The following is a 12,978-nucleotide window of genomic DNA, read 5'->3' as shown; positions in this document are numbered from 1 at the left end:
GATATAAACATCATACTTCATGTCCCTTTTTGTCAGATAGTTTATGTTGTTTACAATGGCAACGGGTACACACCAGATCACACTACTCTGCGAATAACAAACAATGGATGGAAAGTGTATGGGCAAGCAAGAGGTACAGACTAAAAAGAAACTTGACTTTACTTTGTATTTGGAATCATAGCATTCATGGTAGGACAAAGCATGGTTGATCTTAATAATAACAGCCTCTAATATTTTCATATACGTGAGATATTTCTTCACATCAAAACCGGTAAAACCAAGTGTTCGACAACGGCTGGGGGCGTGGTCGATACAAACAAATAAAGGCCTGCAGCCACATACCAGCCTGGGAAAAAACATAGGTGGATAAACTCTTCATGCCTGTTAAGCATAATGTACATTTCTACCGCTTTAATTTAATCAATTCAACGCAGGCTAAAATCATGCCATTTTCATTACTTTGCTGGTCTAGTCATCTAAATGGTATTGTCCTATTTCAGTCATTGTGGGCGTATGTGTGTTAATGTCTCGGCCAATTGTTGTTTGTAGTAATGTACAATGTTTCATAATAAAGGCCCTGATAGGAAATGAAGGGTTTCTGTCCACTGACACACCAGGGGGCTTTTAATTTGAAATGGTTACAGGTAGCGTTGAGTTTGTATTGACAGCGTAATGCAGTAACTTAACAGGACAAATGGGTGCGGATAAAGCGAGGCTTCCTACTAAAATATGACCAATTATACTAATCAGACAGAGGGAATTAGAAATAAGGCCCTGGCTCTAATAAAAACCTGCTTCATATAAAGGCCTGGTACCTTCTGCAGCTGAGGTCAATAAAGGTCCCGGTCACTATTTGAGGAAATACAGTCTTTAATGTGTTTCTGCAGACAGAAGGAGAATGATGATGAAGAAGTTCACATTGTAAATACTCATTTGGCAGAATGATGACACAGACAGTACAGGAAGAAGTTTTACTTCCCCATTTACACTCTTCATTTACTTATGTAAAAATAGCAGTATCACAATACAAAAACCCCTGCATTTAAATTTTTATTTAGGCAAAAACAAAGAAGTAGTATCCGCTAAATGTCGTTGAGGTATCGAAGGTAAAACTACTAATTATGCAGAATGGCCACACTTCTGCCACTGTTTCAATTGCATTAATAATTCACAAAGAGTACAAGTAGCTTTAAATTGTATTTAAGTACAGTAGCCTACATGAATATGAAACTGCCTGCTCCTGCAACATGTGTTTTCTTATGGGACCTAAATTCAGGCCATTTGTACCGCTACTAAGCACTAAATGGGCTAAAAATACTAAAAAAACCGAAATAATCCTTTAAGCTGCTTGTTATTTGCTTGCACATTAAAAACATATTACTTAAGCAATCGGTTTAAGGTGGGTTAGTCAGACGAGACATTTACATGTGCTGACTTAATCTAACTGCCGTAAACCCCCAAATAAAGTCAGAAATCAAATTACCACCAAATTTCCTTTAAAACAATGTGTAAATTTGTACAGCATTAAAGGAAATATGACAGGTGAACTGTGTCAGTCTGAGCAACTTGCGATTTTATCATGTTTTTTTTTGTAAGTTTTAAATAATTATATATGGATCACTCTTGAAATGCTGGCCTTTGACCATGTTGTTTCTACTGAACATGCTGCATGTTGTCATTTCTTATATCTGAGGGTTTTATTTTCCCCGCACATGGACACTCGAAAGACTGCGAAGAGAGATTAATCTGTTTCAACCACAGCCTTGAAACCCCCTCACAGCACTGTGACACATAAAATGATGCACAAGCGGTGGCTGTTATGGCTGTAATAGTGATACTGATTATGCTTTGAGTGATCAAATAATGAGCTTCGTCACACACCGCACCCCAGTGTGTCATGTAATACACTGAGAAGGCAGCCATGGCTTTGTGATGGCAGTGATGAGGGTTGGTGTGCAGTCACACTCTGTGCTTTGTCCAGTACTTTTCCACTGACTGAGCCGCACGTGCGTGTGTGTGTGTGTGTGTGTGTGTGTGTGTGTGTGTGTGTGTGTGTGTGTGTGTGTGTTTGTATGTGCCTTGCGTGCTTGTGTGAAGAAAATACAGCTGCACTCACTGTTCCTTATCAGCCAACCAGGGGGAAGAGACAAAAAAAAAAAAGAAAAACAGCAATCCTTTGATGCAGTGCTGAACTCTTGGGTAGGAAAGGGATTTAGAAGCAGGATTACACAGTCACACAGCACATTCTGAGCATGAATTAGGCAGTATTACATAGCAGTTAGCCATGTGTGTCTGTTAAGAGGGGACAGCTTTTCCGAAACACCTCAAAGTGTGCTAGATACGGCTCAAAGTAACTCTGAGGCTAAGGCAGAGATGTGGCTGAGCAGCGGTACTGAATGTGGCTCCTTCAGTGCCATGTACTGAGATGTGGTAACAAGTTCTGAACTGAACGCATCTCTGTACATGTGCAGCACATACGCAAACGGTGACACGATACACCTGTTGCGGGCTTGTCACAAAGTAGCTGCTGACAGACTTAACTTGAGCGGCGTCTCGATGTACATCAGTGTTCGGTTCAGTATCAGATTTCCAAAAGCTTAACTTCTATGACATCTACGGTTTGCTCACCTAGTTTACAGGTGAGATCTAGATACGAGTTGCTCAATAGATTTTTACTGTTTGTATTCTTGCAAATGTGTATCGCTCCACCTGTAAGTAAATAGTGGTCCTAAGTTATTCAGACAATAAATCACTCCAAACTATACAAAACTGCAATGCCACTCCTACTCTACACACAACCACACACACACACACACACTGCCACATACAGATTTACACACACACTAACACACCTCTGTTTACGTGTATTTCCCTGATGGAGCTGAGATGTTTGTTGATGACACACTGGTCTGATAAGAGTAGTCTAGCCAGAAGAAGAACACCCGGGCACTTGTTTGTGTGTGCACCACACAAGTATCTGCGTTGGGTGTCGTCCTGGACAGTGCGTGTTCATAAGATGACAATGCTTTGAGATAGCAACGATGTCGCTGATTACGACATCATATGAAAAACTTGTAAGAACTAACATCTGTGACGTGCCAAGCTGGTGATTATAAGGTGAGCCATAGATTCTATTACCATTAGCTCTGCTGCCAGTTGCATCATAAGTTGGGAGGGTTTTTTCCATCTGTCAGACTATTAGTACTATACATAATTTTTAAAATCATAAATCTGTCCTAACCTTTCGATATCATCCAAAATACTCTTGATTTCCCATGGGTGAAGGAAAAATTATTTGTTGGTTGCTGCAAAACTCAAAATGCGTCATCCAGTAAAGGGCGATTATAGCTTGGATGAGATCCTGCCAACCAACCACTTCCATCACGTAAAATTTGCATGTAAAGTCTACCTTTGTACAGTCAACTATTCTATCAGCTGCAACATATCAAGAGTTGCATGTGATGGTGAGTTGGAAATGTTGCCGACATTATCAGCTGCATAATGTACATAGGGGGCAGAAACCTGTCCCTGCTCTTTGTCCTCCTTCACCTCCTTCCTCTACAACAGAGTGATGGCTACATCAGTGTCCATTTTGCAGTTTTTCCACCAACATTACTTTTCTAATCATGTCCTTCCATATGTGAAATTCCATTTTCTCGCCCCATGTGAACATGCCAGATCATGACAGAAAATGATCTCCTCAAAGCTACTTTACTTACCATACTTTATTGCCAGAAGGCATTTTGCATGGAGTGAATATATTTCCCTTATGCACATACTGGCTACTGTAAGCCACTTTTATGACCCCACTAATGGAACATTCACTAACACAGGTCTTGGAGTAAGTCTCATATACTAGTGCTGATGCCGCCTCTGATGCCAGAAGTCATTACTCTCCACACAGGTTACACAATCTCGCCTCTCTGAAATGTTCTGATGAGACATTCAAAATGAATTTACAAACGGTTAATCCTGGCTTTATTTTATGGCTTTACAACGTCACCTTGAAAAATGTGCACACGTACAGTACACTTGAGCACATACAAACACTTCTATAAATGCATCATAGCCTTTTTATTCCGGTTTTTACAAAATGTTATCCTCTTTCCTGCTGTGTTTCTTACCTTGTGGGCTCATTTTATTTGCTTTAGAAAGGCTAGGAATCTTCTCTTAATGGTCTCGCTCATCTAGCAACTGTAAAAACTTTTGTCTTTTCTGCTACTGTTACTACTCTTACAAAGTGGACAGAGGAGAATGTAACACACATAACACTGCGTGCATGCATGTCACTGCCATCTAGTTTTGTGAGAAATATAATCAGACTTCGAGGATAGGCTTGGATACATAGAATGTCTGTTTCTAGTACTGTATATAGGACAAATAAATTAAAATAAAATCAAAAATAAATATATCTAGAGACATTTAGGCCAGTGTATCACATGATTCCGTTATCCCCTTGAAATATCTGTGCATAAAAACGTTACAGTTACGAATTCTGTTCCCCCTAACAACTCAATTATTGTGTGGTTGGGTGTGTATGTTTAATCTGTGAAGTGGGTACACATGTTAAAAGCTTTTGGCAGACAGTGACTGGTAGACCTTGCACTAACTGCGCCGAGGGAGAGAAATCATACCATTAACAACTTGAGTAAACAGTAATACAACACATTTCACCTTGCTGCTTGGTGTGTCTGTGCGATATGTCAGTCAATTACAGTATATGAATGGTCAGATTAACCTGCTTGGGAATGCCGAGGCAAAAGAGTCCCACACCCCTTCCCACTCTCTGTGTGGATTGTATTCAGTTTTCCTACGCTGGAGTGTTTACAGTCCCAGATATGACCTGTAGTTATTTGACTATACACACATATATTAGAATTACAGGCACCATGTAAGCAAGTTATCACTATTATTTTACAAACTAGATTTGACACAGGAACCCTTTAATACCTCAACATAAAGCAGTAAAGCGGGACCCACCTAACGGTCTTTACTATGTATGTGCTACATCATTTTCTGAAAGACATCCTTCCATACAAAGTCACTTCAGATTGGAACCTGATGTCAAGTCCCATCAAATACTGCAATACAATAAGTGAAAATATATTGTAGGTAACATGGTATAATGTAAATATCTAAAATTTGATTTAATTTCTGGCCTTTTCCTTTTCAGGGTTGTGTACAAATTTGGTACTGTTTGAAACTAACAAATGTTTTCGTTTTCTTTTCTTTTCCTTATATATTACTTTCCTGGTTTTTTAAATAACTGTTCATGTCCAGAGTTTTTGACAAGTCACCTGTGTATTTGTGGACCAAAGAATGCCTAGCAAGCATCAGCATTAGTTAACAATCAGTGTACACCTGAAAAAATTGCAGTTTTATTTACAGTTTGATGTAATTTAGATAGTTCTCTTGCCCTTTAATCAAAACGCCGTCCTTCTTTCCTAAAGTAGAGTAAAGTAAGAAAAAAGAAATTTGCCCAAAGTATTAGCCGTTTGCCCTGTAAAGCGGATTGACCATTGCTAATTTACCTTTACAAGGTTATCTTACAAAGCTGCAAGTTACAGAGAAGTAATACTAAATAGCTGGTGTTAGTGGTGTTTGGCAGAGAGACCAAGCAGTGAGAGACTGGAGGAGCGCAAACGCTGGTGAGAGGGATTCACCAGTTTCTGAGCTTTCTGTTCTATACTATTACAAAAAAAAACAAAAAACATAAACCAGTATGTACAGTTGATATTACGTATTTAATTCACACAATATGTTCCACTTGTATGGCCGGTTAGCTCAGTTGGTTAGAGCGTGGTGCTAATAACGCCAAGGTCGCGGGTTCGATCCCCGTACGGGCCAAGTTCTGTTTTGTTTGCACTATTAGTTCTAATATCCTTTTAGCTACAATTACAATTATTCGTTTCAGTTCATTGTTTTCTCACCACACTTATTAACGTTATCACGATGGGTAGCACTAGCGGGGATAAAGAACGGTTTACGAGTATTGTATAATGTTGAACCGTTGAGAAACACATTTTTTCCTATAGTCTATTGAGTAGTCAATATAAAAACAGTCAACCCCTAGGAAACCGCAATTGTTCACCCCTGATCGGTCGTTATAAATAAGATTTATGGACCAGCTTCTGTCACATGTGGTTCCATGGTGTAATGGTTAGCACTCTGGACTCTGAATCCAGCGATCCGAGTTCAAATCTCGGTGGAACCTGAGCTTTTAAGTAACGCATGTGAAAATCTCACCTGCAAGTTAAACCTCGCATTGCGCGTTTCACCGAATGACAGGGAGCAAAACACTGCAACATATTCAAAAGTACATTATGTTCAATATTCTGAAGAATGGAGGGATATAAAATAATTAAATTACACGTAGGATACCCACATTTTTAAAAGTAACGAGGAAAAAGTTTCTCTTCAGAAATCATTTTTGGGATATTGTTTCCAATTAAATTCAAGTGTTTGTTGATATTAAGCTGTGAATATCAGGAATTATTTATAAAGTACTACAACAAAAAACAAACATTTCTTTTTTACCCTTTTTATATTGATTCACAATCAGCACCACAGACCATGGTTCTTACATAATATAGCACTTTGCAAACGTAACTGAAATGCTAGTCTGCTAAACACTGAACAGGGGTTGAGAATATTGTTCTTTAATCATACCTTTCACATCCTTTCATTGTAAAAATACATAATGTGACAAATTATATTCTCTACATTTGTAAGTGAAAAATGCTTTTGAAACGATCACACGGCTGCCAACAGAAGTAAACTTCCAGTTCTCATGTTAAGAATCCAGCACTTTGAAGTGCTTCTGTACTGTGATCTTTATTCGATTCCAATTCTCTGCTATAGCAGATACAGGAATCTCTTTAAACCCGGACAGTCTTTATTATGGGGAGAGCTGCTGTGCTTAAACAGATCTCTGGCTGCAGTGACCACAGATGGCTGCTTTATTCATTTTTTCTGTCTTTTCTTGGTTGTTGCTGCCCCCTTCTGGTGTGAACTGGATCCTGTATATCTGAAAGAAAAAGAAAAGATGTCCTAAGCAAAAACAGATAATCTTTGTGTACAGTGTGCGTACGTCCTGAGTTGCTAACTACCATCTCATAAACGTACATAAAAAAGACTCACTTAGGAGCATTGTCTGGTGTCTCTGGATGAAGAATGACCACTTCCTCCTCTTCACTGTCAGATATTTCAACCACGTCTCCTTTAAGGCAAAACAAGTTCCCAATTTATGTTTTCATGTAATTCAAAGCAAAACATACTCACAGAAGAATTATTTATCAACCAACGTACAGAACATTTAAATATGTTTGGGCAACCCCCTTGTTTTTGCAACACTTCTGTAAAATTTTACTTTCCTTTCTCAACTTTTATGTTGATGTTCTTTTGTTTAAAAATTACCTCTGCTCTCTTTCTTTTCATACTTTCCCCCTTCCATCTTTGTTACTTCTGCCTCCTGTTCTTCACCACTGTTGTCATTTTCCTCCTCCTCCTCCTCTTCTTCATCATCATCCTCCTCCAGGCCCCAGGTGTTCTGCAGCCCCTGCCCCACCTGCCCCACACCTGGGACGGGCACCACTGGGGATGGTACCCTGGTTTGTACAGTTAAGGAGCTATAGTGGATACAGTGTGCCAAAGCATCAGGTTAAAAAAAAAAGAAAAAAAAAAAGGAAAAATTACACATTTTCATAGCTGATGCAGTTGTTATTAGGGCTCATCTTAGGATACGTCTGAGGCGGGGCCTCGGCTTTCTGGACAATGTCATTGGCTCTCTCTGTCACATCCATCATCTCCACTGGAGTCTCGTCCATTTTCAGAGCTGTGATTCGCTCCTGAGGAATAGACTCTGCAAAACCACACCTGCTGCCTGCCTTCCTGAAAAATTTCAAAATACAGAGTTCCTATATATCTTCACCACTAGCACGTCCAAAGTTGAATACTTTGGTATAGTCGATGCCACCACTCACCTGGCTTTCTTGTCGTTTTCCAGGGCTTTGCCGATGAGTTCTGTGATTTCAGACACTTTGACACTGGCGATTTTACTGCATCTCATAACCTCCAACACCAAGGACAAAAATTTTATTGGTGATAAACTGCAGTTACAGTGAACATGGAGTGTGTTTTGGAGAGCTGGAATTATGGAAGTTTGTAAGTAAGTAATCTCATCTTGAACACAGCAGATCTTCATGACTGCAACTAATATGACGACAATACAACACTCGTGTTCAGAGTCCATTCACCTGGTCCTTAAGCAGCATGATGCCCCCGCTGGACTGGATGGAGCAGATTTCTCTGTGTTTGTTCATGGCGATCATCAGCAGGCCGTCCATCACCCGCTCCTCCCGCTCACAGGGGTCCACCAGCAAATACGTTCTGCAGAACGAAAAAGGAAGTGTAGAAAGAAGAGCGGGTGTGAGGGAGGACAGTGCTCGTCTCAATACTGGTGGGAGTATCCGGTAAAAGATGAACTTGGCTGTCACTTAGAATGAATGCAAAAAATAAAAGAGCAAAGGTTAGAGGTTGGACTCAGGGACAGAGGGAAATTGAATAATGATAATGGGACACAGAAAAGAAAAGGAAGGAGACACTGAATTGAAGATAGATAACAGGATTGTACTGTACATTTGGATTTTAAAGTAAAACAGCATGTTGGGTTTTTCCTCTTCTATATCCCCAGTATTTATACCAAACATCCAACTTTACCTCATCCAGTCTGCAGGAACTTTTACATTTGCTGTCTCTGTGTCCTTGGAAAAATCCTTATCAATATATTGTATATATTACTTTCTGTATTTCAATATTTAAATTTAGCAAATGACACATTATGATAAAACTGGTTATTGTTCTTTCCATTATAATGGTAGTATAACAGAAAATAGATACACAATTTAAAGATCGTTATTATTAATACATTAAGCCTACGTACATTTATTTCTAGTTTCCTTTATAGATATTGAATACTTTCTGATAATTATTGTAGTTCCATCTACTACCTTATCCTTGACTGATGTTAAATTCTGGCGTCATCGAGAGTATTATTTATAAATAAAAATACAGATTTGATGATTTTTTTTTAACTCAAAAAAGCAGTTGGGAGTAGGCCACTTTTCTGCTCTGAGTAGTGTCTGCAGGTATTCCTTTTTTAGGCTACATACACCCCCACCCCCACCCCCAATAAGCTGCAAGTAGCCTGAGAGGTGAAACCGAGGGCAAAAAAAAAAAAAAAAGTCCACAAAGCAGTCTGTGCACCACTTACTGCTGCTAAAATAAGCTAAGCGGTTGCTTTGAGTGCGTGTTGTTAACATCTCATCTGCCCTATGGTGACTGGACAGGAAGAGGGGGGCGTGTTGCTCCCCTTCCCCTGTGGAAATTACTCCCCTGAATATATGAGGGTTGGGTGTACCTAGCTAACAGCAATAGTTACAGATACTGTCTTTTTTGTTACAGTGTTTAGACAGTGCTAAAATGATAAAGCAGTGACCACACTTGTAACCAAAATCACCAAAAAATGAGTATCACATTTTATCACCAAGCTCTGTCTGTTTTTTTTAACTTAGTTTACTAATCAAGATGAAAAAACAGAAAAGGGTATACGTACTTACTTAAACTTAATAAACTGAATTTGAATTATGAGATATTATTCTTGATTATATAACTATACACGGTGGAATTACAATTGTGTGAAGAAAAGAAATCTTAACAATGATGTACCTTTCACAGCAAATGATTGTTTTCTGTTCAAATGTGGCACCTTACCCTTGCTGGAAGAAGGAGAAGCTGACACTGATGGGCATGTGGTAGATACTCAGAGGAATAGGGTCTCTCTCCTCTGGACTGTACTGATGGGGCACAGGAATGAATACTGAATCACAACCAACACTAAGTAGAGCAGAAAATGTCTCAGAAAAGAAAACACCATCTACCACATAAAATCTATCTGTCTTAGTTTTGTTTTGTTCGTAAAAAGATTTGTAAACAAGATTTTTTTTTTTTTTTAATGAATGTATTGCGCCAGGTTCCACTGTAGGCACCGTCAGTACAACCATATGACGGAGCAGTTTGGTGTCTGCACCATCGGGTATTGTACGCTAGGGTTCAGTGCAGCAGAGGCAGCACCTGCCGCGGTGGGTGCTGACTCACCACTGTGACTTCGTCTCCCTGGATGCCGACATCAGGGCGTCTGAAGTGGCACAGAGCGGTGATGGCGGCAATGCTGGCAGCATCCATCAGGTTCCCATCATGATTCAACACGTGGACATCCACTCTGATCTGCCACACCTGATCTCACGCACAGACACACACACATATTACCATCATCGCAGTGGATAAGGTTTCTTTCCCTTTTTTGTGTGTGTGGTTGTGTGTTTTACCTTTTCTCCAGACACCACACAGAGGGACTCTGTATCAATGCACTTGGAGTTCCTCAAGCACCTCTCCAGCTGTCTGTTTAGCTTCACTGATAACTCTGACTGTCTGGAGAGAAAGACAACCCAGCAGATGATTCACACTCCCTGCACTCACAGCTTGGTTAAATGAAATGAATGTCTCTCAATTTGCAGCCCCCCCCCTCCGCCCCTGAAGAGAAATGTTGCCAGGAAACACAGGCGTAATCTCTTCAGTTTTTCCCTCACCTGCCCTGCTCGAATGCAGGTGAGGCCATGGGTGACAGCTCGATGTTGAAGAACATGATTCCCTCGTTTGGTCGATTCTCTTTCGGAGCCACCAGCTCACAGGACACCTGAGCCATGACCCTGTACATGGCAGCACATTGACAATCCATTATTCCAAAAACTATCATTCAATGTTGGTAATAAAGGCGGAATTTCCCATATGTATGGGAAGTGGAGAGTGCCCATTTTGAACCTCGGGAAAGCTTTTTTTCTCAGGTCGAAGTGAAAAGTAAGACATTAATGGGTTCACCAGCCGGACACTGCAGGGACTTTTAAAAAGACCTGGTCATAGGCTCACCTGGTTTTCCCCAGATCCACAAAGCAGCATCCATAGTCCGTGCCAAACGTGATCTTTATCTTCCTGTAGTCATAGGTCTGCCGTCCATCCAGGCGCTGCGGGAGGGGGGGGCAGGACAAGACAAGTGAGTGTAGAGGAAAAAAACTCCACGTAAGGCTGCACTTTGTTTTTTTTATTAAACTCTTCTACCAGTGCAGGACTCCATGACCCGAAGCCTCTACACACCGCTAAGTAACGACACGAGCACTCTTCACAGAGTGCGTTTCATTTGAACGCATCAGTGTCGTCATTAGATGGAAGTAGAGCCATGGCTTCAGCGTGTTGAGAGCCCAGCCCACCTTTTTCTCCTCGATGGCTTTGAGCAAGAAGTCCCGCTCAACGTTGGACAGAGGTGTGTCCTTCATTCTGCCGGGTTTTGTGGGGCTGCGGGTATATTACTCTAGTTTAATTCGCCACTGCAACGCCACTGCACCGACAAGCATGTGGTCGCCATCAATATTTTCTGAACTCTACCCCGGAAGTGCATACGACATGCCATTGTAAAAGCAGGGGAATTATCTTTGTTTCTTTGTCTGGGCTGTCTTACACTTATTGTGTACTGGCTGTTATGTTAGCCTGCTCGTGCTGATTTATTGTGAACCAAGTCTACGTTGGCAGTGTCTTCACGGAGCCTTTTTAGCAGAATTTACTGATCGTGAGCTTTTACTTTGAAATCCTGGTGCGGAGTGAGTTTCTGATACAATAAAGTGCTGATTGTAAGCTCGTAATTTGGAACTTTCGTAGTTGTAAATATCGGCAACTGTTTTGTTTTTTTAGAGGAATTTTGAAAGTCCACTCATTCAGATGGAGACTGGTGTTGGCCCATTTCAGACCTCTGCTGAGCACCTCTCTAGACCCGCCGCAGTTTGCCTATTGCCCTCAGTGTCAGTCAATGACGCCCTCATCTACCTGCTCCAAGAAGCCCTTTCTAACCTGGACAAAGCAGGCAGCACTGTGAAAATCTTGTTCTTTGACTTCTCTAGTGCTTTTAACCCAACCCAGCCCGTCCTGCTGAAACAGAAGCTCCAGAATATGCAGGGAGACGCCTCCACAATCTCCTGGATTACTGACTACGTGACAGACAGACCACAGTTTTTTGTGGCTGCAAGGATGTTTGTCTGAACGGGTGGTCAGCAGCACAGGCGCACCGCCGGGGACTGTCCTCTCACCTTTCCTCTTCACCCTGTACACCTCTGACTTTCAGTACAACTCTTTACGATGTTTTCAGATGACTCTGCGGTTCTGGGGTGTGTCAGAGAGGGGTGTACGGAGACCTGGTGGACCGCTGAGTGGCCTGGTGTGGGAACGATCACCTGCTCTTGATTGTGGGCATCACCAAGGAGATGGGTGTGGACTTCAGGAAGACCAGGACTGTGTTAAACACCATTTCCATTCATGGAGAGGAGGCGGAGGTGGTGGGGGGTCATACAGATACTTTAGAGTCCACCTTGACAACAGAGTGGACTGAAAATACAGCACAGCTGAAGGGAAGGGACAGAGCTGACTCTGTTTCTTGAGGGAGCTTAGCTTTAATATGTGCAGCAAGATGTTGCAGATCTTGTCCCAGTCTGCTGTGGCCAGTGCGATATTCTTTGCTCCAGTCTGCTGGGGCAGCAGCAGCATGACAGCCAGTGACACCGACGAACCGAACAAACTCACCAGGAAGGCTGGCTCTGCCCTGGGGACTGCTCTGGAGCCCTTGGAGTTGGCTGTGGAGAGGAGGATGCCGCACGAACTGCTGAACATCATGGAGAACATCTCTCATCCCCTGCACCACCTGCTGCTCAAACAGCGGAGCACTTTCACTAGGAGACTACTTCAGCTCCGCTGTGACAAGGAACGCTACAGGAAGTAATTCGTACCAGCTGCCATTGCTCTTTACAATGATTCTCCTCTCAGTTGGGAGAGGGGACTGCTCTGACAGAATAGTTTTTCCTTTTAAAGGACATACTGCTC

The 12,978-nt window shown here is 41.5% G+C and overlaps 1 protein-coding gene and 2 non-coding genes across 3 annotated transcripts; 2 read left to right on the top strand and 1 right to left on the bottom strand.

Annotated features, from left to right (window-relative positions):
- Positions 1 to 5,773: 5,773 nt before the first annotated feature.
- Positions 5,774 to 5,847, top strand: trnai-aau. Its single transcript has one exon. It is a non-coding gene; the product is annotated as a tRNA-Ile (tRNA).
- Positions 5,848 to 6,142: 295 nt separating this feature from the next.
- On the top strand, positions 6,143 to 6,214 carry trnaq-cug. Its single transcript has one exon. It is a non-coding gene; the product is annotated as a tRNA-Gln (tRNA).
- A 311-nt stretch (positions 6,215 to 6,525) lies between these two features.
- On the bottom strand, positions 6,526 to 11,514 carry exosc9 (exosome component 9). The gene is made up of 12 exons (XM_040144908.1): positions 11,322 to 11,514; positions 10,984 to 11,078; positions 10,647 to 10,766; positions 10,386 to 10,488; positions 10,156 to 10,293; positions 9,772 to 9,854; positions 8,256 to 8,388; positions 7,983 to 8,071; positions 7,744 to 7,890; positions 7,417 to 7,607; positions 7,141 to 7,219; positions 6,526 to 7,027 (listed from the first exon to the last, which is right to left on the bottom strand). The coding sequence occupies exons 1-12, from the start codon at positions 11,385 to 11,387 to the stop codon at positions 6,964 to 6,966; spliced, it is 1,308 nt and encodes a 435-aa protein (XP_040000842.1). The 5' UTR covers positions 11,388 to 11,514; the 3' UTR covers positions 6,526 to 6,963.
- Between the last annotated feature and the right edge of the window lie 1,464 nt (positions 11,515 to 12,978).

This window comes from Xiphias gladius, chromosome 15, assembly GCF_016859285.1.
Source record: "Xiphias gladius isolate SHS-SW01 ecotype Sanya breed wild chromosome 15, ASM1685928v1, whole genome shotgun sequence".
NCBI lineage: Eukaryota > Metazoa > Chordata > Actinopteri > Istiophoriformes > Xiphiidae > Xiphias > Xiphias gladius.
This window is presented reverse-complemented; position numbering and strand designations above follow the sequence as displayed.

Coding starts and splice junctions, on each gene's coding strand:
- exosc9 (XM_040144908.1), bottom strand. CDS start 11,387: ATGAAGGACACACCTCTGTCCAACGTTGAGCGGGACTTCTTGCTCAAA. Junction 7,608..7,743: donor GCCGAGGCCCCGCCTCAGAC/GTATCCTAAGAT, acceptor TGTACAAACCAG/GGTACCATCCCCAGTGGTGC. Junction 7,220..7,416: donor TGAAAAGAAAGAGAGCAGAG/GTAATTTTTAAA, acceptor TTTGCCTTAAAG/GAGACGTGGTTGAAATATCT.